Consider the following 21,641-nt stretch of genomic DNA (forward strand, 5'->3'; position numbering starts at 1 on the left):
CCAACTGGCCACCACTGATGTTGAGCCCTGCGGTCAGAAATATGAAGCATTAGCAGGGATGTATACAGATTAGATAAACTTACTATTAAAGAAACACACATCATACATGCAAATACTGATTCACAAAGTACGGTACCGGCATGAAAGTAACACTTTAACACAACATGCTGTGTCTTTGACAGATGAATACCATAGAACCCGAGTATACACATAAATCTCCCCATTTTCTTGATTCAATCAATCACAGCAAAACAAAAAATACAAGATGGGAGCAGAAATAAAAACAGCTCAAATTTAACGTCGTAAGAGCGGTCGCCCTTCCATATCCCGAAAGCCAGATGATGCAGAAGGGACTAACAAAAAAAAAAAAGACAAACAACACACAAAACCTTATACACAAACATGGGACAACGGCAACACACAACCACACTTGTACATCTATGACAGCTCAATTGTCATGGCAACTCTGGAAGAGAGATGACACAAAAAAAAAGTGACGGACGTTCTCAAGACATAAATGGCAATGCCTCTCTCACCCTCCTTGCTGGCGACAACTCCTTCAAAACCGACGACGGATTAGCGGAGAGGGTGAAACGGGTTGGATGCAGACAGAATGGAAGTGAAAGTGATGATGTCAGTATATGGAGCGGTGCATTAAAGTACGGGGGATGGGGATTAACTGTCGACGGAGGGGATGGGCTAAGGATTAACTCAGCCTTCACTCTTTTATCTGTCTTCTAGTACAGCTACAACTGAACTTCGGTGCATGTATTAAAACATTCACATTACATAATATGATCAATTTGTTGCATCTATTACTGCCACGCAGGTGTACAAGTGCGATCTAATTAAACAAGAAAAGAAAAATTGCTAAATTTGTCGTTTCTGATTCTTCACTTTGCAATCACATATTATTTCATTTCAAAATACAGTAAGGCTTTAACTGGACCTTGATGATAATAAACACCCAATTTATGTGTATGTGGATCAGTAGAACACAGTTTTTCTAAAAGCCTGCATGACACTAAATATTTTGCATTTTTTTAAGACATTGCCTTTACTAAGTAGTCAATTTCACAGGCATTTTCCCTATCCTTGCTCTCATGGAAAAAGAAAAATAGGATAATACAACTCTGTATGGCATTGCAACGATAAAATTAGATATTATGGCACATTTGAATAAGAAACTCATATCCAGTCTAGAATACCCGTCACCACCCCCCTTAGATCATTTTCTCTGCAACTCATTAACAATTTGTCATACACATATGTACACACACACCCACACTCACACACACATACCCACAACACACATACAAATATCCGACAAAAGTCTCAGACAATTGCTCAAGGATTGCTACCCTGTACCCCTGTGGGAAATCAGAGAAGTAACTTTCATGAGACGACACACTAAGAACATCACGCAAGCAGTTGGGACTCTGCTGATACTTTTTTTTTTTGGCCATATAAGCCTTCCGATCCAAAGACTGGCTCGTACACTGTTCACGGTATATTTGGCAACTCACAGCAAGATGCATTGGGGATATGCGATCCGCTGCTACAAGCTTGTGTTGGAAAAATCAGTCTGCGTTCTAATCATCACAAAATTAGTGTGTACATGAATCACATACTATTTCTATATTTCAAGACAATTTTTCAAAAGCTACTATGCTCGAAGCATGGCCTGACCAATACACTGTATATGCCATATATTTCGCAGGGTTTTTATTTTCTTGAGTTTTACATGTCAGGTGGTATTGGTGACTTATGAAACATGCACAAATATTAGCTCTGATCCTGACGAGAATGCGCCTGCAGGCATGCATTTTGCTGTCTAGGTACTGTACTCCACAATTGCAAATTTAATCGTACACGAAATTATTGGGAAGTCCTGATTCTTGAAAAAATTAGACTAGCCAAATATGGTACAAACTGATTTGTGTTAGTCCAAACTGTTTCTTCGAATGTATAATGCATGACAAAGTAAGGCGTTGACTTTGTTTAGAAATGCAAGGAAAATATTTGAGAAACTAGATATTATCCAGCAAAATATTTTGCTTTTATGTTATGAAAGAGTATGAAGATGTCAATCAGTATTTAGGGTTGTTACACCAGGACAGTGTTCACATGATGACTAAAAATTGCAGTGCAAGATTTGTCCTGTTTGTTTAATCCTTACAAAGAAATATAAGGTAGGTATTACGTGATAATAATGATACGTGTTATAATGAAGGCCCATTCCCAACCACAATAAACATATTATGTCAAGTAAATTCATACTAGATACTACATGGTTTAGAGTTAAAATGGGCACTTCATGTCGATCACTCATGTCACCCATAATGTATTCTGCTGCAGAACTGATTTCACACAAAGGGGGAAATGGTCCAGAAAAAGCAGCGTTTAGATCTAGACAGACTCATGATGGAATGGTGACAGAAGATCACGAGTTGATAATAAATGATTTCACATGACAGATTTTGTGAACACATGTCATTCTTGCACCATGGCCAGTTCTAAAAAATAATAATAATAATAATCTCAAACACTAAACTCACATGACTTCAGTGGCAATATAGACCGTTCCCCAAGGGTAGTTAAAATGGTTATTTCTTAGGACAGGTGCCATGGACATTACACACTTGAATCAATATAGCCACAAAAAAAAAGATGATTGATACACTCAGAGGGGTCTTTCAGCAGCCATATTAGCCATGCTTCAGACGGCAGGTGTTAGAAAATGGCAGATTGTTTGGAGTCTATGAGAGTCATCAATTTGAGAAATGAGATTGCTGAAGTTTCTCATATTTTGCAGTCTCTTTTGATTATAAGTAAAAGCACGTTTAAAAAAAAACCCACAAAATTTCAATCAATATACAATGTATTATGCATTTCAATCTATTGGCTATGCATATTTTTTTAATATGATCAGAGACCTTGACACTTGAAAACACAGAACGTTATTGTTTGTTTGTTTTTTTTTTTCTTCTTCTTCTTTTTGCCAATCATCTTGTTTGCCTGCTGTTGACATTCTTAATTCCACACAGATTTGGAATGAATCTCCACTAAATACCTTTTTTGCTATTCAATTTCTTTTTTTTTTAATTCAATCTTCGTTAGCTTAGGAGTTTTGGTCTCGGTATTAACCCGCTGAAGACGAAGCCCAAGTTTTCTTGGGCAGGCGTTTATGGGAAATGTGAGTTGTCGCACAATCAGCTCGTCCTGGGATTGAAGGGTTTTGGAAGGAATGGTTATTACTATTAGAGCACACAATACTGATTGAGTTCGGATACTTACAAAAGCAATTTCATCACTGTATAGTTTAGTGTGAGTCGGGTACACTGCCATGCACGTTAGGAACAGACAGGGTATGGCATTCAAAATATGCAAGAAGACAAAGTCAAGCATAGTTAAAAAAAACCACCTAAAACTTGCCTGCTCTGACAAATAGCCCCTATATTTGTGGGCCCGTATCAAAATCAACGGTGCCTGAGAAAAGAACAAAGCATAGAGACAAAGAAGGCTTGTTTATTCAGGGAATAGCGATTGCAATCAAACATGTCTACACATACCACTAGAATGGCTGTTGTAAAGTGACCACTTATAAACAGGTGGTCACTGTAGAACATGTTGGTGGCTGCTTTGATATTTTAGCACATATGCTCATACTAAACTACTAACAAGGCTCTTCTTACAGTATGCATAAAACTACATATTAAGATCAGTATCATGCATGTTCTTCACACAGCTTTCAAAGAAAATATACAAGATAATGAAACAAATTTAGTTGTGGTAATACGCGGGTTTATTTTCTTTGCATTTTTGTAACATTAGTTTTGGTCTCATCAGTAATACTTACTAAACCAGTGAAGTGTATTTTAAACAGTTATAGCTCTTTCTAAAGATAAACTCCGACAGAACTATTTTATATGCACCTTTGCAATATTAGTGTTTATGTCTAATCAGTAATATTCCTTGAATTGATAAACAAGTGAATCCTATTACTGGGGATCATACTGACTACAAGATGCTATCAAATCAGAGGCTCCTGACTGCACAAAATGGCAGGTGTCCGCTATACACAGGATGCATCAGAAAGTATTCCTCGCACTAAAAAAAATTGAAAAGGTCACTGCTAAAGACAAGAAGGGTCTGGGCTCAGTTTGATTGCATGGGATAGCACAATGGTTATATAATATTGCCCCTCTAGAGGCAGAACTATTCACAATTTCCCAACGAACCCTTTCAGATGTTTCAGACCACGCTGTTCCTCTCTCTGTCCTCAGATTGGAGCCCAGTGCCCAGAGGACACATGAGCGAGATACAGGTGATTGTTTGCTCTTTACAACTTTGGACAAAAACATGTTCAAACATTTACTAAATACAATCTAATTTGTTGAATGAAGATACTAGAGTCCCACAAGCCTGTGACATGATTATGACATTAGGAAGAAAGCACACAAAGTTATTAATCGGAACACAACGCGCACTGTACATCATAAATGAACACTGCTCTCATGACAAGAAAACTGTCAAGGGGAGTGACAATATCTGATGACTCAGACTTATTCTTTATTACATAAACAAAAATCACTTAATCAATCAATCAATCAATCAATCATCAGGTATGAATAAAACAAGTAAAAATGGACATGCGCATTTACTCATCAAAGCAGCGGCAGTTCTTCAACATCATGCATAGCAATGTTGTAGTTCTTCAGTTCAATTCTTTGTGCATCCTTCATAGAACTCTGATGTAAAGGAGAGTACCTACGCTACTTTCATATCTAATCCGGATCTTGAGTAACTCTATTCAATAACTACTAGTTTGGCTACATTTATGTTGTAATACAGTGCTGAAAAACTGCTGAAACCCACCTCATTGGTTTTTTTTTGTGTGTGTTTTTCTCTGTTACTCTTCTTTATTTTTCTTTTCAATCAACAACCAGTTTGGGTATCCGTTCAAATATATTCTAAGCAGTTACATAATAACTTTACTGCTTGCTCTACAGAAAAGTACATCAAACGTGAGCAACTAGCAGATTTTGGGAATATTTATTCAGTATGCCAGCACAGAGTACACAATTCGCTTTGCACTGCCCTCTTTAAAAAACAAGAACAACAAAAACAAACAAATGAAAATGGGGAAAACAAATGAGGTATTATGCTTGGCTAGTAGCTCATGTGATCAGAATTTATAGCTAAGCACATGCACATCTCCACACACAAACACAAATTAAAATAATAATAAATTCATCGCTCAAGCTCTAAATTCATCTCATCAGTATGGTTTCACCCTTTCGATTATGTACACTGTGAATCTCCAAAGAGAAGAACGGGGGGGTTAGGGGAGGAAAATAATTTAAAAATTAGATTTGGGGGACAGGGGATGAGATAGGATGACATAGCAGGCTCTCACCAAGGACATGAGGCCTGGATTGACATTTCAATTGTATCGTGCGCATCATCAACCAGCGATGGTTTTAGTGCCCCGAATCATGCGCATTTTTGGCTGCAAATTACAACATCGACCTTTCCTTCGCCGCACCGCTACGTGGAGATGATCAAATCTGGACGATGAAGACAAGCGCTCGTGATTCACGTGAGCATTTAATGAGACTGAAAGCAATGTAAATAACTACATATATGTGTCTCCTGCATTATATCTGAATGTCCTATTAAGCAAGTACTTTCTTTTTTCCCAACTGTTGAATGCCCCCTTTTACTGCACACTTCCGAAAATATTCCCTCTCTAAGACATACTGTGCAAGCATAAATGCTGACGATGACAAACATCCCATCCCAGTGAGAGATGCGGCAAGTGGAGGGGAGAATGGGTGGTGGATTATGCCAAGCGGGCAACAAAGAGTCAGACTACTCCCTTCTCACGTATCAAGTGGGGGGACGGAATTGCTGATGGCTTTCCCATTCTCGCCAAATGTGCTTCGGCAATCAGTGAGAGAGAGAGTGTCGGGCGAGCATGTGAGGCGTTCGATTACAGGGCACGCAGAAAAAACGAACCCGTGTCTGACAGCGCCCGGGCAGAGTTAGGATTGCGACGTGAATGGGGCTCCTCGTCTGGGCTCCCCTGCTTGAATATGTCCACGGGTCATATGCACACACAGATGCGACTGCACAAACTCTCCGGTCCGATGTCTAGCTCTAATTTTCACACCTTGTTCTTCTAGTCAGTTAGCCTAATTAAACCTAATGGGACACATTTACTATCTCTCATTATAACTCTCTCTCTCTCTCCCTCTCTATCTCTCTCTCTTTCAATAACTAATGTCATATGTTGCACATACTATCAAGAAGAACACGCTTTTATATCCCTATGAGAGCGTTGTTGGAGAACATTTTCACCTTTTCATTCCATTTGCATTTCATAGCTAGTACTTATTTTATCATTTTTTCCCCTTCCTTGTTAGCTGGAATTTCTAATTTAGGAAGAAATTGTAGGTATGTGTGTGTTAGTGTGTGGGCATGTTTGGTATGTTTAATGTGTGTGCAAGTAATAGTGAATACAGATTTTGCAATGTCAAAATATATCCCTAAACACTCAAGATGTTGTATCTGTAATTTCTTGTGACAGTGTGTTGAAGAAAATAGTTGGAAGCAACACAAATTCTTAACCTTTCTGTGACGTGAAATGCTAAAATACAATCTGGTCTCTCTCTGGTTCTGTATATTCAATGGGTCAAAGCAACAATAGCTTGCTGTATGCTGAAAACACAAATCTCACAAGCTCCTCATATAGCAAAGACAGTACAGTTTGTTTTTTTTTTTTTTTTTTTTTTTTTTTTGGGGGGGGGGGGGGAGGATGATGTGCAACAACAGTGTGGGCAAGTATGGTTTAAATGAAGTGCACAGGGCATAGAAATATCTCTTAACTTTATTCTTCAACATAAATGTACACCCTGCACTTGAACATAAGACTGTTGTACCAAGAGCTGTAAATACAGAGCTAAGAGGGGAACTAATCAATTAATTCTTCCTTTACAGTATCATGGCTTGAATACATCACTACTGCCTTTATTCTACCCCCCCCCCCATTATCTATACACAGCCATACAACAAACAAAATATACACTGACACTCCTGCATACTTAACACACACATACACACGCAGACATACTCAATACCAGCCTAGTGGATACACATGATATCCCAAAACACGTGTTACAGACAAACATCCACACTCGCACATACACACACTTCTATTCCACTGATACAAATGTATTCTGAAGACGCATCAAGAGGTTAGTCTCTCTCAGTTTACACTGAACCGCTATTTTTTTTTTCCTTCGGCCTCTCACAGCCAAATATGCCATTAGCGCATTCAAACCAATTTGTTCTTCCATGGAGGTACATCGCATTTGCATCAGTGGAACTCCCGACCTACGCCGCTGCTGACTCAGTTTACATCGTATCAGTGACTGTATTAGTCTTAGTTTCTTTAGAGAACTCCTGCTTTACATTTTTTTTTTTTACTTCAGGTACTAAAGGGAAAATCCATTCTGACACTATGTTGCTTTTAAATCGTAGAAGTTCATCGGAGAGAATTTGGGGGACAATAGGATACATGATAGAATGTAAAGAATTGGTGAAGTGTGTAGAATATTAAGGAAAATTGGCAACTCTGTGTAATCTATTTGTTAGGCATGTCTCCACTTGTTTTGTATAATATTACTAATTTTCATTTTTCTCAAATATTTGGGAACAGACAGACCTTATCCACTGAGGACACAAAAATATGTATTACTTTTATTATAGATGACCAAGAATTGGTCTGAAGAAATTTTATTTGGAAAAAAATGATAAGTGGATTTTTGTGTTCAAACCAAATGAAACTCACGCCACATCATACAGAGTTACAAATTTGTCCTACTCTATAAACCTCAACAGTTGATAATTCCATATGTCTTGATTCCCACCCCCCCCCCCCCAAGTTTTCACTGATCTACCTCTCTGATTTTTCTGTTTTCACAAAAAGCACCATGATATTAGGATGGAATTTCCCTTCAATCCCACACAGTCTGTGGAAAGCACGCTTGGGAGCAAAACTTTATTTCTTGCTTCTTCTCTTTTTTTTTTGTCTGAAAGAGGAAAAGTGAATGAGGTATTTCACCAAATTAATGTTTTTTGCTGAGATATACTGCTGATGTATGCCTCTGCAAAATTTTGATTTACGGAAAAAACATGGTCAAATTTGCAATAAAGTCAAATCTGTGGCCGTGGACACTACCCTTGATCTCTGGTAATCACTACCTAACCTCTCCCTATCCCTTTTGCCCCCCCCCCCCCCCCCCCCCCCCCCCGGATTTTATACATACATTTTAAATCACTGTACAGTATGTTGCACTCACTTATCTGTACCAACAAATTGAATTCAGCAGCAGGGGACAATTGTTGACCATCCTTTTCAACATTAGATCCATGTTATAGCCACACTGTCACTCCCCTTATTTGCTCAGAATGCGCTGACAGAAGCGTCATGTTTGCAATAGTCTGATCGAGCGAGAAGGCGGTTCCCAGAGATTTGGGTACGGGTTAGAAAGAGCAATCTTCTCTTGTCAGCGAGCTTTCAGCAAACATGATGACTTGCTGTTGGATGTTTCCCAAACTCAACACCATTGATATTGAAGGTGGAATTTAAATGTTTGGGGGTTTTTTTTCAGTGTTTGCACATGATTTGCCATCTTTCATATCCATGTTATATTATGTTTGTTCTGTGTTGGGAGAGGAACATGAATATTGCATACAGTAATAATTTTCAAATTATCTAACTCAAATGAAATTTCCAACTCTGCCTTCATAATACTTCACTTTTGGACTCATTTCCACACTTCTGTTTCCTGTTATAGCTCATTATGCAACTTCTTTCAGCAATTAAAAAAAATAAAGAACACCCCCCCCTCCCCCCCCCCCCCCAAAAAAAAAGAAGATATTCTCAGGACATCACAAAATATTGTTTCAAATCAGAAATGAAGAAATGCACCTTAGCAGAGTATGGTTGAAATTTGTAATTTCTACATTTCATGCTCTCAGATATAAGATATCAGAGCACGGTGGGTTGTGGGGGGGGGGGGGGGGGAGGATTTCCTATCATTCTATCCACAGTGGCACAGCACAGCCCATCAATCACGCTTTCCCCAGGATGCTGCTGGGCAGGATTTGAAAGAGAAATGCTCCTCAACATATGACACTCCTTGGAGAAAAGGTCACATATTTGTAACCCATAACCGGACCTATCAATCAAGCGATTCAAGCAGAAAGCAAATCATATTGTTTCTTGATCCCATCTCTATAAAGATAAACATATTAAAAAGGTATTCAGCAGAGAAATTTTTGTTTATTATTTTCACTACCCAATTTTTTAAAACTAATATTCAACAGTGCAGAAAACATATCTGATTTTTTCTGACAAAAGGAAACAAGAGATAAAAGATATAAATATTTACTGTCATTTCTACTGACATCAGTGTCATAAAGCAGTACTCAGATGCCTACCTGAAAGACAAGTGTTTTTGCTATAAAAAGCTGGCATCCTAAAAGGACATGTCGAGTATAATCTTAAAACAATATATGCAACTAGATTTGGATATATTTCTTCTTTTTTTTTTTCCTTTGGTCACCTGTTTCCTTATGCTAGTGTTGGGCAGATGTGACATGCATACTCTTGAATATTGTGAATGCCAATGGCAGGGTGTGTCATTGTAACTAGATAGTACATCCAAAGTCAAATAAAAACAGGCTGTTGAATCATAGGCATGACATGAATATCTGTAAGAGTAATATGCCATTCTGTTACAAATCCATTTTTGTTTTTTACACAGTGCATTACCGCGGGCTGCTGTTGCTTCTCCCCAGCTCCAGTGCCCCGCTACCTCCAGATCTGAGCATAAATTACGAGATTTAATGGCCGCACCATCCCGTCAATTACGATCTTTAGTGACTCATGCTCCTTGCTTGAAATCATAAATACTTAATATCATCCGCACGTATGGGGATTTGACTATGAGCGGATGGTGAAAAATCATAACATCTGCGGCCTGCTAAGAGGCAGTTTATACACATACTGTAAAAGAGACTGCATTGCAGAGACAGCATGAACAAAATCACTGATACAACTGATACCTTTTTCCTTTTATACTCAAGAGCATGTATTTTCACCAGATTAGGAATATGCACCACCAGTGCACATACATGATAAATCCCTAACTTCACTCCAGTTCAATCTCACATCTATCTCTCATTCTTTTCCATTACTACGTCATGGCATGGCACATTTTTCTCAATCAACATTTTGCCTTCAATATAGCAATGTGATATTTGGTCACATGGTACCATTTAGACCAATTAAGAAATAGGATTTCTTTAAATAATGAAGAAATTGATTCATTTCTTGTATAAGAAATAATAAATTCTTCATATTAATGCAAACATCGCTGAGGAAGCTAATAATATAAAATCCCTTGGCTCACAAACTAATAACACATACCCCCTCCACGGGCATTATCACCCCCAGCCCCATCAACAAAAAATGACACAGCAGTAAACATAAATTCACACACTATATAACTGCAATCACCCATCCAAACGTAGACGTGGTACAATTCATATCTGCATTAGATCTGGATATACTGCCACGAATGGGTCGCGAGGGGGGAGGGGAGGGAGAGGGGGAGGGGGAAGGGGGAGGGAGAGGGAAGGGAGAGGTTCACAGGAATTGTTTGCAGCCATCATTGTTTGCTGTGGAAACCAACGAGGTGAAGCAGGTGCAAACTTGTCACTCCTCTTCCCCCCAGGGAGGAGCAAGGCATGGTGGAGGTCATGCCCACTGCTGTGCCCGTTTCATGGCAGGCTGATGTGTTTGTTTACAAGGATGGGGGGGGGGGGGGGGGAGAGAAGCTGTGGCATTGCCTATACCAAATACCTTTTTCCTTGAAATCAATAATATCTTACAAGAAGAGGGCAGATGGAAAATATAAAATCATTTAAATGGCAGCTTTTCCTTCTGCATTCATCTCCTTAAATGTATCTGTGAGGGAAACTACAATGAAAAAAGCAATTGTGTATGATAAATTGCACTGGACTGAGTTGATGTCTCATGTCAGTTAACAAAACACTAGCTAACTCCTCATAATATTGTGCTATGATTGTTTTTCTTTTGTCACAATCTTTCATTTGAAGTCCACTGAAGTACAGTGTATCGAGAGGTGAGTGTACTGTACTCTGCCCAGGTGTTGTGTATATCCGGGAGATGCCACATTTGCCGAATGCATTGCAAAATGAAGTTGTCAATGCAAGGACTATATCACACTAAATATAACAATTCATGACTTGTTTAATATAAATTTTGGGTGACAAAGAATGTACACATTTATAACCATACAAGAAAAGCTTTGTAGCTAAATTATGACTTAAGAAAATTTGCTCAATTAGTGCAGGTCTATATGTAAAATTTTCGCCATGCCAAACAAAATTCCCATGCAGATATGCAAGGGTGGGACTAGTTCAGAGTGATATTACACAGCCAAACCGTGATCTGTACATCTTTTCTTGTAATTGAAGCAGCATTAGCTCCAATCCCCATTTCAAAATACTGCATCTCACAGTAAGAGACATTCATACAGCTAGCAGCAGAACATCAAAATGTTGAAAATGTCTCTTCCTCTATGCAGCACAAGTGCATTTCAAGCTACAAAATGGCCTGGTAACTGCGCAACACCTAAAGGTCTATTTGACTAGTGCTAGAGTGGCAGCCCCTTTAGACTCACAATCTCCCCTGATAATGTGGGCATGTCTAACTCGAATCCACTCATAACATGCCCCCATGCGGGTACGTCTTGTGTTCATAGAAACGTGAGAGGCAATGTACACACTCGGTGCAGTCACCTCACACTGGGCTCTTTTGATGTGCTGGCGGACGTGCGAGAGGCGAAACTGATATAAGCGACATGCATCCGGCGCGATAACAAACCCATCTCGGCATGATGCACACACACTTTGAAACAAAAGAGACGCAGAGATACATGTAGGAAGGACTGCCGAATCATTATGCATGTTGAATTTTGACATTTAAATTCAAACAGCGGGGGGTAGAGATACTTCATCTATGCAAATGAGTTATGATGCCTTTCTGAGAATGTGCATACCTGTGATTCAGCTTGACATGGCTCCTTTCATAACTTAATTACCAATGCCATAAAATTCCAGTGAAGTCTCCTCCACCTAATATTGGTATAATTCCTGAATCATAGCATGCGTGACTGTCATATTTTTTTTTTTTTTTTGTAATTGTATGAGAATCTTTCACTTTCTCTTCACACGTCTTACTGGTTTCCAATTTGGTACACACCATCCTACTCTGAAATCATACAGAACCTTCAAATTTTAATGATACTCTACAGCTTCCTACTAATTCTATATATAAGCTGAACAAGAACATGGTCAATTCGTATGCTGTAAGGGTGTGGCAAGGTTGATTAATTATGCATTTTAATTGTCTAGCGCCACTTTTCGACTTTTTTTTTTTAACCTGCGGCCCACTCTGGCTCCTACAAAGTGTTTTTGAGGCCCATTTACATGTAATGATCCAATACAAATCTTTCTGTTTTTTAAATATTTATTTTGGGAAGATATCATGGCCCACTGGTTGAGAAGCACTGATCTAGCACACTCTACAATGCTTCATCAATCAGCACCAGGAGGTAATTAACATGTCATGTGAATTCTGCAACTACTTTGTTTCTGCCTTTGACCTGCTAAATACATTGTATTTCTATTTATAAGGTTGAGCAAATGAAGCATTAGCAACAATTCTGGGGGTCATACCTCAGCATTTCTTACCCTTGACTCTTCAATCTTATACAGTGGACTCCCAACATAACGAAGTTCTTGAGACCGGCAGTTTTATTTCGTTATATCGAAATTTCGTTATTACCGAACAAATAAACAATGAAAATACATAGAGCGGATGATGTTGTGGCCTGAATTTTTACTTCGTTGTAACCGGAATTTCGTTACACCCGTGTTCGTTATACGGAAGTGCACTGTATTACAAAAGGTGAGACCTTGAAACATGCTAATTTTGCATTACACAAATTCACGTCAAAATCCACCCAAGTACTACACACACTTGTGCATTACATTCTATTTTTTAATCTATCTTTCTTTGTCTTTCTCAATACCAGTTATTGGTAATGTTTAGGTATAGCTATTTCCTTTTTTCCTCCATCTATACCTTCAAGTCTTCCTGGAAGCCTTCAATACACTATGTAATGTCTTTATACCGTTGACACATTCAGTTGCTTGCAGGCAAAGCCACAACCCATTCCTCCATACATAGAGTACATTAAAGTCGTTCCCGCAAGCAGTGAGTCATACACGCACATCCAGCTATACACCATTGCACACTCACTCTATCACTCTCATACATGCACATGTACATACAAACTCACATAAACACATACACATACCTCACACTATCTCTCTCTCTGTCTCTCACATGCATATACTCAGACATACTCATTGCTCTCTTCTCATCTCTTACTTTCTCCTATGTGTATGCAAATACACACACACACACACATACAGAATACAGACACACACATACATTCTCTCTCCCACATTATGTAAATGTACATGTATGCACCCTCCCTCCCAACACACACACACACACACACACGAACACATCCAGACATTGACAAATATCCACGCACCTGAGTACCTGTCATGCATTTAAGTGAATGCAACCACACAGACACACATACAGACACATAGACAAATACACACACATACAAAAACTCTCTCTCCCACATACACAAATTTACATACATACATCCCCCCCCCCCATAAAAACAAAATAAAACACATCCAGAACACTGACAAATACTCATACACCCGAGTACCTCTGTAATGCATAATAGCTATTTGTCAGCAGTTGCAGAGGTGTCACATATTATCCACCCAATTACCTACCAGTACTTTATCTTATGCCTAATGTTACACCTATACACATGATATAACCCTGAGGACACCTAGACTTATATCATATCACAGGAAGTTCCATACCTCATAAGAGACAGCAGCATTATGTCCATGCAATGAAAAATTGAAAAATGTCAATGAGAGACAATTGAAGACCATCTATTGTTTATCTGAACAAAATTCTACGAGATGACAGAGACCGTGTCTCTTGTACATCAGTGAAAATTTGAGATCTAGGTAAGCGAAAACCAGCTTTATTGTGTACATTGGCCAAATTTTGTAATATTTAAGACAAAGACCATCTCTATTGTATATTTGTGAGAATTGAGACAACCTGTATTCTATAATGGTGACATTTTGAGACATATATATATGACAAAGGCCATATCTGCCGTGTATTGGTGAGAATTGGAGAGCTACAATGTATAATATGACAAAGACCATCTGTATTATGATATAACGGTATTTGGTTAACAATTGCCACACAGAAGACAGACAGCATCTCCTTTGCATATATAGGTGAAAAATTGAGATATATTATTAAGAAAAAGACCATTTCTACTGTTTGTGAGTTATTTCTGACAGCAACTTCCAAGCACAGTCAAAGGAATTGTTTCAGTCCTGCGACCTGATGTCCCTGGCATAACCAATATCATATGTTTCACAAAACAAATAGCATTCTTGCTTAAACTTCTATTCTCATTCACAGAGAATTAAATCTTTTGTTTGATACACCAAAACCAGTCTTTGTGTCTCTTTTAATTTACCAACAAAGAACATGACAAATGCCACACAAATGGCACAAAAGTCATAACATTAGTTGATACAGCAATGTTGAGGTGATACAATCCACCATGTAAGCTGCCTGAGTTTCAACTGCATATATATACACCATATATTTCACATGGTTTTTATTTTTGTGAAGTTTGCAAGTCGGGTGCTTTTCGAGAATTTAACAGTTTTTAAAAGTGAAAATATCAACTCTGATTCCTACATGAATAATAAATACAAGTATACATTTTTTTTTATCCATTGCTGTACTCCACAATCGCAAATGTATTTACTCTTGTAAATGTCGGGAAATCCCGATTTGCGAAAAATTAACCTCACTAAATATTATTATGGTGCATACAGTAGATCATTCATTCTCAAGCAGCTGTTTAAATTTCTTCCTTGAAATTTTCTCTGAACTCTTTCCTCTACAAAACTATTCCCCCTTCATCCCTTCCCCTTTCAAATAAGAAGAGAATATTGTCTCTTGGGAATGATTCTCATTACGCGACTCGAAAGGAAGCACACATGGTCCTTACCCAAGGAAAAATTTTGAGGATAGAATGGTCTACCATCACCGCCCTACTCATATGCGAGCCTTTGGGATGATGGAAGACTCATACACATCAATCACCCTACTGACATTTCGATGCTCATCAGACTATGAAATGCATGTGACCTTTGCCTTCATTCCTAATTTTGTTTTTTATTTGTTAGTTGACTGTTGTTGCTGTTGTTTTTTTTTTTTAATTCTGCTTCTCATAATAGGATTATACATCATGACTTGATGAAATGATGTGCTTATCTATAAGTGCATAATGTTGGCATAATTGCTTTCTCGTATGAGGAACCTCAAATGTGGGAGAACATGTCCCAACACCATTTTTCATTTTTGTCAAATTTCTTGGTCATGTGCAATGAGTGTCTGGTATAATGTGTCTTTCCAAGACAGCATGATATATGCAGAAAATATGACTCTGAAACAGCTTCCAGTGGAAAGTCCAGCGCAGTGAAAATATCCATGGAAACAGAATGATAATAGCTGTCTGCACGACTGTTTTCTTTTTTATTTGTTTCTTTTTTTTTCCAAAAAGTATGTAATCACTATCACAAACATCATGGTTCTATGACCTACTGGAAACACTGCTATATTCTATTGGATCTGAGCATATCCGGGCAATTACCCCCCAGCTATATACTAGTTAATGGAAAGGTTAGAGTAAAGATTAGGATTAGGGTTAGGATTAGGGTTACAATTAGGTTCAGGATTCGGATTAGGATTAGGAATAGGATTAGGATTAGGATTAGGGCCACAGGGAGGGTCAGGGGTAATTCCCCAGGGGGTAATTGCTCTAGGCCCGATCTGAGACATTATCAAGTTGTTCATCATTGATCAATCACTTCACTGTCCGAGCAACATACACGTCACCTGAGACAGTAACGCTAACGAGAAATTCTCAAGTACAGTATCGGATGAAAACCACTGCTTTCATGCATGCAGAATATCAGCTAAATGGGCAAACTCTCACTTTCGCACTGACATCAGCTTGCCAACAAGACACAGTTATATCACTTGCACTCTCATGACCTTGATCCCAGCCTAAGCAATGCATTTTACATCACCTAATAGTCAGAAAATACACAAGAACGAAAAAACACACAAATACAATCATTCTCACTGCTGACATTCTTAAACAATGTAATTTTACTATTATGATAGTCTCCATACCAGGATTTTGAATGTAGTATCACACATGAAGGACATACCATATACGACCCCTGCCTAATCATTACACACTCCTCTCATTAACTGTATATCATCTCCATGCGCTTGAAATGTTTCATGGGGTCAGCAAAGTACGCTTATGACCTCAGTCAGTTGAAATGTTCAAGGCCCAGCTTACATGACCAGTGGCTAAAACTAACAATAATTCTAAAATCTCTCTTAATCTCAGTACTGTAACTTCACAAAGTGAATCAAAACCTGTATTTCACCCATCTGATGGTTTGACCTTTGACACTGAGCTTGGGTTCATTCGACTTACCTTGATTGCAGAGGTCATAACAGCATTGGCGGCCAGCGTCATTCCGTCCCTTCCCACTCGTTTGAGGGCCTCATAACCCCTAGTACTAGCTTGGTTGATGTACTCATCGATTTCCTTGATAGCGATAGTGGAAAATGACAGATTGAAATGAAGTGTAATGAATACCCACACATAGACACTTTTCTAGACTGTTTGTTACAAAATCTCAGACTCCATCAATTAGGAATGTGAGCTGGAAGTGAAATTGGGCAGTGTCATGATTTTTACATAAGGAATGACAAGCAAACTTGGAAACTTCACAGGCCTCAAAATCAGCATTCAGATGCAACATTTTAATCTATATCACATCATCAATCCAGCGTTACGTACATCATCAAATTGTGCATCTACTTTGGATGAAATGGTTACACTTCTAGTTACAAACTTACATCTTTTGTACAGTCTTTATAGCAAACATCACAGGTCAACATTGTTGTATTTTGCAAAATATATCTGATCATCAGCATATTTTTACGCAAACAAGAGGTAGCTGTTTGTTTCTCATCAGCTTTTCACAGCTCAGGGGCAATCAGAAGAAATAGGAACAACTCTCGCAAACATGTAAATATTTCTCTGTAGCTGCACATATGATATCCTGTCTTGTTTGGAGGATGGACAGAGGAAAAACAAGAAATTACACAGTGTCAGAGTTTACATGGAAAGAGCTCCGGGGCTTTAACAATTCATACAGGGCACTGAAAATCTGATACTCCCCGATGCTGTTGGAACAATTTCAGCAATTCGCCATTTTAACAGGCTTACACCAGCACCTTGGGAGTAGCTCGGTGAACAGAATGTACCCTTGCATGCCTCAAGAAAGGATCGGATCAGTATCTGGTGCTAAAAGCTAGATAGAAGAGCGTCTGATTGCAAAAACACAACTCCTTTTCCCTCTGGTGTGTATTTTCTGTTTGTTCCTTCCTTTTTCTCTGCTTTGTTCCGAATTCTGGGTGTAAACATGATCGGTGCTCACTTCAACTTGGTTTTCATAGCTAAAATTAATACAGCTCTCACAAAGAATTCACACAAACAGGATGGCAAAAACAAAATTTCAACTGTCTTTATTACATTTGAATGAATTTTTGCATCGCTCCCTTGGGATTTTTGCTCTTTGTTTTTGTTTTTGTTTTTTTGCTTTTTTATTCAGAAAGAATGCTTGATATTTGCTGCTGAGTTTTCAAAGGTCTCTTTGAGACTGGTATTTCATATAGTACTGCATTATACCCAGTTAAAAAAAAACAAAAAACAAACAAACATAGAATAGCTTATAAAAAGATTCTCCTACAGACACATATTTTGGATGAGAATTTCTAGTATGGATATGTAAATAAAACATTAACCCATTGAGGACAGGCTGAATTTGCTACAACACGCATCTTCAACAGGTTAAAGGTAGGTCTCATTCGTATGTCACGAAACTTAAGAAGTACCCTAGCTAAATGCTTTGATGTTTTACAAGATCTCCTTTTTGCAAACTACTTCATACTGAAGCTTACTGGATAACAGAACTACTTCCTTTGATTACAAATGTAAGTAATATCACATAATAACTCACAACTCTTTGGACAGGAAAAAGACCCAAGTGACGCTTACAAAAAGAATGCAACCATCAAACAAATAACAAATAATAAATTTGCTTAAAAAGGAAATAAAGTAAATGACAGCAATCAGCAGTTCATCTTCCGACTTCAGGAATGACCCTTATCTTGACAATCCTTGAGGCGACCATACAACGAGATGACATTAGGGAAGCCAAAACTCAAAGCCCATAAATCACACTCACACAAATTCTATTTTGAGGGCATGGCATCTTAATTGGTATAATTGTCATCTCGTTTCGCCTCCTCTGACTCCGTACTCCTGGTGTCTTGGTCATTTTGTGTTCCTCTGTGTGTGTGTGCGTGTGTGTGTTTGTGTGTGTGTGTGTGTTTGTATGTGTGTGTGTGAGTGTGTGAACATGTTTCACATTTGCTCCCATGAAATTTCTGTCCCCTTTCACTCTTCTATAGATGCGTATCCATCCCACGCATCTTCCTTCAGTTCGATTCACAATAATGCTTCTTTACAAAAAAACAAAACAAAAAAAAGGCTAAAAATAACCTGCATGTGCCTTGATAGACTGATCACTTATCAACGCTCTTCTCTCAAGCAAATTAAAACTCGAAACCTTGGGAACAAGATCAGCAGTTTCTAAATTTGGTATCATCAATATGACAAGGTAAGGAAGGGTCTGGGCGTTCAGACTAGCCGATGCCTCGTTTTCTCCCCTGTGGCATCTTGCAGAGAGGGATGCGTATATTGCATGTGATTAATTGTAAATATCTCTGCACCAAAGACATCTACAACAGTGATTTGTGTTTCACCTCCCTTTCTCTCTCTCTACGCTGATGCTGCACCATCTCTGCTAATTTTCGACTCGTGACACAAGACTCCGCTGTGCTCCCGGCTGTGGCGATGCAGGTGTCTGAACTTTTCTCTTCATGTTTGTATGTGAATCATCTTGCTAGAAATAATATGGTGGTCACATTCAACTTAACTTTCAGAAAAGAACTTTTTTTTTTTTCCCTGAGTGTTTTTGTGACTCATGCGATGAGTTGACTATGAGTTACAACTTACGCAACCTATTGAATGCAGACAGATAGCAGTACTGGTACATTTTATAAAGAAAGTCATGGAGAAATTCAAACGATTAGTTAGTGGCAAAGCCTTGTTTGATGGAGAGTATAGTCCTAAGCTTCTTTGGAAACACAAGTGACCCCATCAAAATGAGACAAATATATTCGTAAATACAGTATTTTAGTGGCATCTCAAAATATCTGCATCGGTCATTTGCAGAAATCACCGTTATGATAATGGTAAGATAAAACATACCCACAGCAATAGGTTTCCCTTACCACAATATGCTGCTCTTTTTAACTGGAATGTTGCACTATTTGGCTTTTGCATTACAGTACTTTTGTCCACTTTAATTCTGATTCTAATACTCGTGTATGTAGTTGTTCAGTAATTACTTCAATTGGCACTGCCTGACTCTGTTTTGTTTCTGTTTTGTTATGTCCCGTTTTTTTCTTCTTTTTTTTTTTGCTGTTGTTGGTGTTTTTGTTTTTGTTTTTTCTTTTTTGGGGTGGTGGGTGGGGAAGGATTTTCCTACTTGACTTGAAACTCTTAACCCTTAGCCTCATTTACCCACAACAGGATATACATGACCAAGCTTTTAGGATTCATTTCATCCACTTCAAATACCCTTGTGGCTCACCTGCTCTTTTTTACTTAACGTCGGATGGATGCATTTCCGGTATAAATAGGTGGAGCCCTTCGTCCAGGGTGAGATGAGCCAGAATATGAAGAGGATCTTGATTTCATAGTAAAATGGCAATCTGTGGACGGAAACAAAGAAACAAACAAGCAGAGAAAAATCATGAGTTAGAAACAGTCAAAGAGATGGGGATAAACAGAAAGTCTGTCAAAGATGTGAAATGATATGAGTGAAGCAGTATTATACGTCTTTTTGCCTCATGACAATGTGTACATTTCCTCAATACCAATAAGGATTAAAGTCTTAGAACTTAAACATTTGTGAAACTCTCCCAACCCATGCTTCCTCTTCCAAAAAAGATAAATGACTAAAAGTACTATCTCAAATATTGACCTTTTAAAGAACACTATACATGCATAGCTTGTATAGTATCAATTGGAGCTTTATTGGAATGCATTGTGGTACAGTTGGTAAGGCTATGGCCCCCCGGAAATAGGGGACTATAGGTTCAAGCCTTGCCTGGTGGGTCCACCCTCCCACAATATGTTTTACCTACTGTAATCCACTTGACTCGTGTATCGAAAAAAGAAAAAGAAAAAAAAAAAGAACCATAATGATAGCAGGGCCCTTGGTAGAGTCTACCCAGGGTAAACAATACCACGATGTCACTATCATCCGCATTCTCCGCTTGTCTGGTAAGCTCTCTCATGAAACAATTTGCGACTGTTCCGGCCAAGTAGCTTTGATGCCTATATTGCTTCGTCCTAATCAAAGTTATCCCGCACAAATTGCTCTTGGCAGCTGTGTAGACGAGTAGAGGGCCAGTGCCGGTGAACAAGGGGTTTGATTGCTCTGTGGATCTTCCCCTGTGATGTACTTACACAGTACACACAAAGCATAGGATGTTAACTGAAAGGATAATTGCAGGGCATTACGTAAATTTTTTTTTTTCCACGTTGGGGAATCGGGCAAGGGCTCCACATTCTACACACACGAACATCCCTTCATTTCATTTGCCTGACAGAGAATATTACTTGCCCCATGTAAAGAGGCAGGTGAGTTTGTAAGCACCTCGTGTATATACCGGCAATACAGAGCTAACATCTGGAATGAGGTATCGTGTTCAAAGCTATCTCTTTTGCAGAGCAGATGACTTCTCAGCTGTAGTCTAGATCCTGAAGGGCCTGCCTGATTGTAGCCTGGCTTTCATCTTGGGTGTGTTTAACTCTATCAGAGCAATGGCAACAATGGCAATAGGAATAGCACTTTCAGAGAGGAAATATCATCCTGTATCATGGCAAGTAAGGCAGGGTACTTACAGAGCCACTTGCCCACCTGTCCTTGCCCAAATAGCCATTTGGGCAAGTGATAGAAACATAATAATCATCATTGTTGCTGTAATGCCATATCAGGGATAGTCCATAGCACTGGATCGAATCGTTGAATAAACTGATCCATCCAAATCCTACCCCCCCCCCCTTTCCTTTTTTTTTTTCTCTCTCTCATTTTCATGAAGCATTAGTGACAAATGCCACTTC

At 38.7% G+C, this 21,641-nt stretch overlaps 1 protein-coding gene across 1 annotated transcript in view; it reads right to left on the minus strand.

Moving 5' to 3' along the window:
* Positions 1 to 21,641, minus strand: part of LOC139724402 (receptor expression-enhancing protein 2-like) — an 88,499-nt gene that overhangs the window by 23,949 nt on the left and 42,909 nt on the right. Inside the window, exons 4-5 of the mRNA XM_071635547.1 lie at positions 20,104 to 20,224; positions 16,809 to 16,922 (exon numbers count right to left, since the gene is read on the minus strand). Coding sequence (XP_071491648.1) covers positions 16,809 to 16,922; positions 20,104 to 20,224 — 235 coding nt within the window. The remainder of the gene's footprint in view (positions 1 to 16,808; positions 16,923 to 20,103; positions 20,225 to 21,641) is intronic.

This window comes from Diadema antillarum, unplaced genomic scaffold, assembly GCF_040938485.1.
Source record: "Diadema antillarum isolate AM-2024a unplaced genomic scaffold, OU_Dant_1.0 scf00000212, whole genome shotgun sequence".
Classification (NCBI taxonomy): Eukaryota; Metazoa; Echinodermata; class Echinoidea; order Diadematoida; family Diadematidae; genus Diadema; species Diadema antillarum.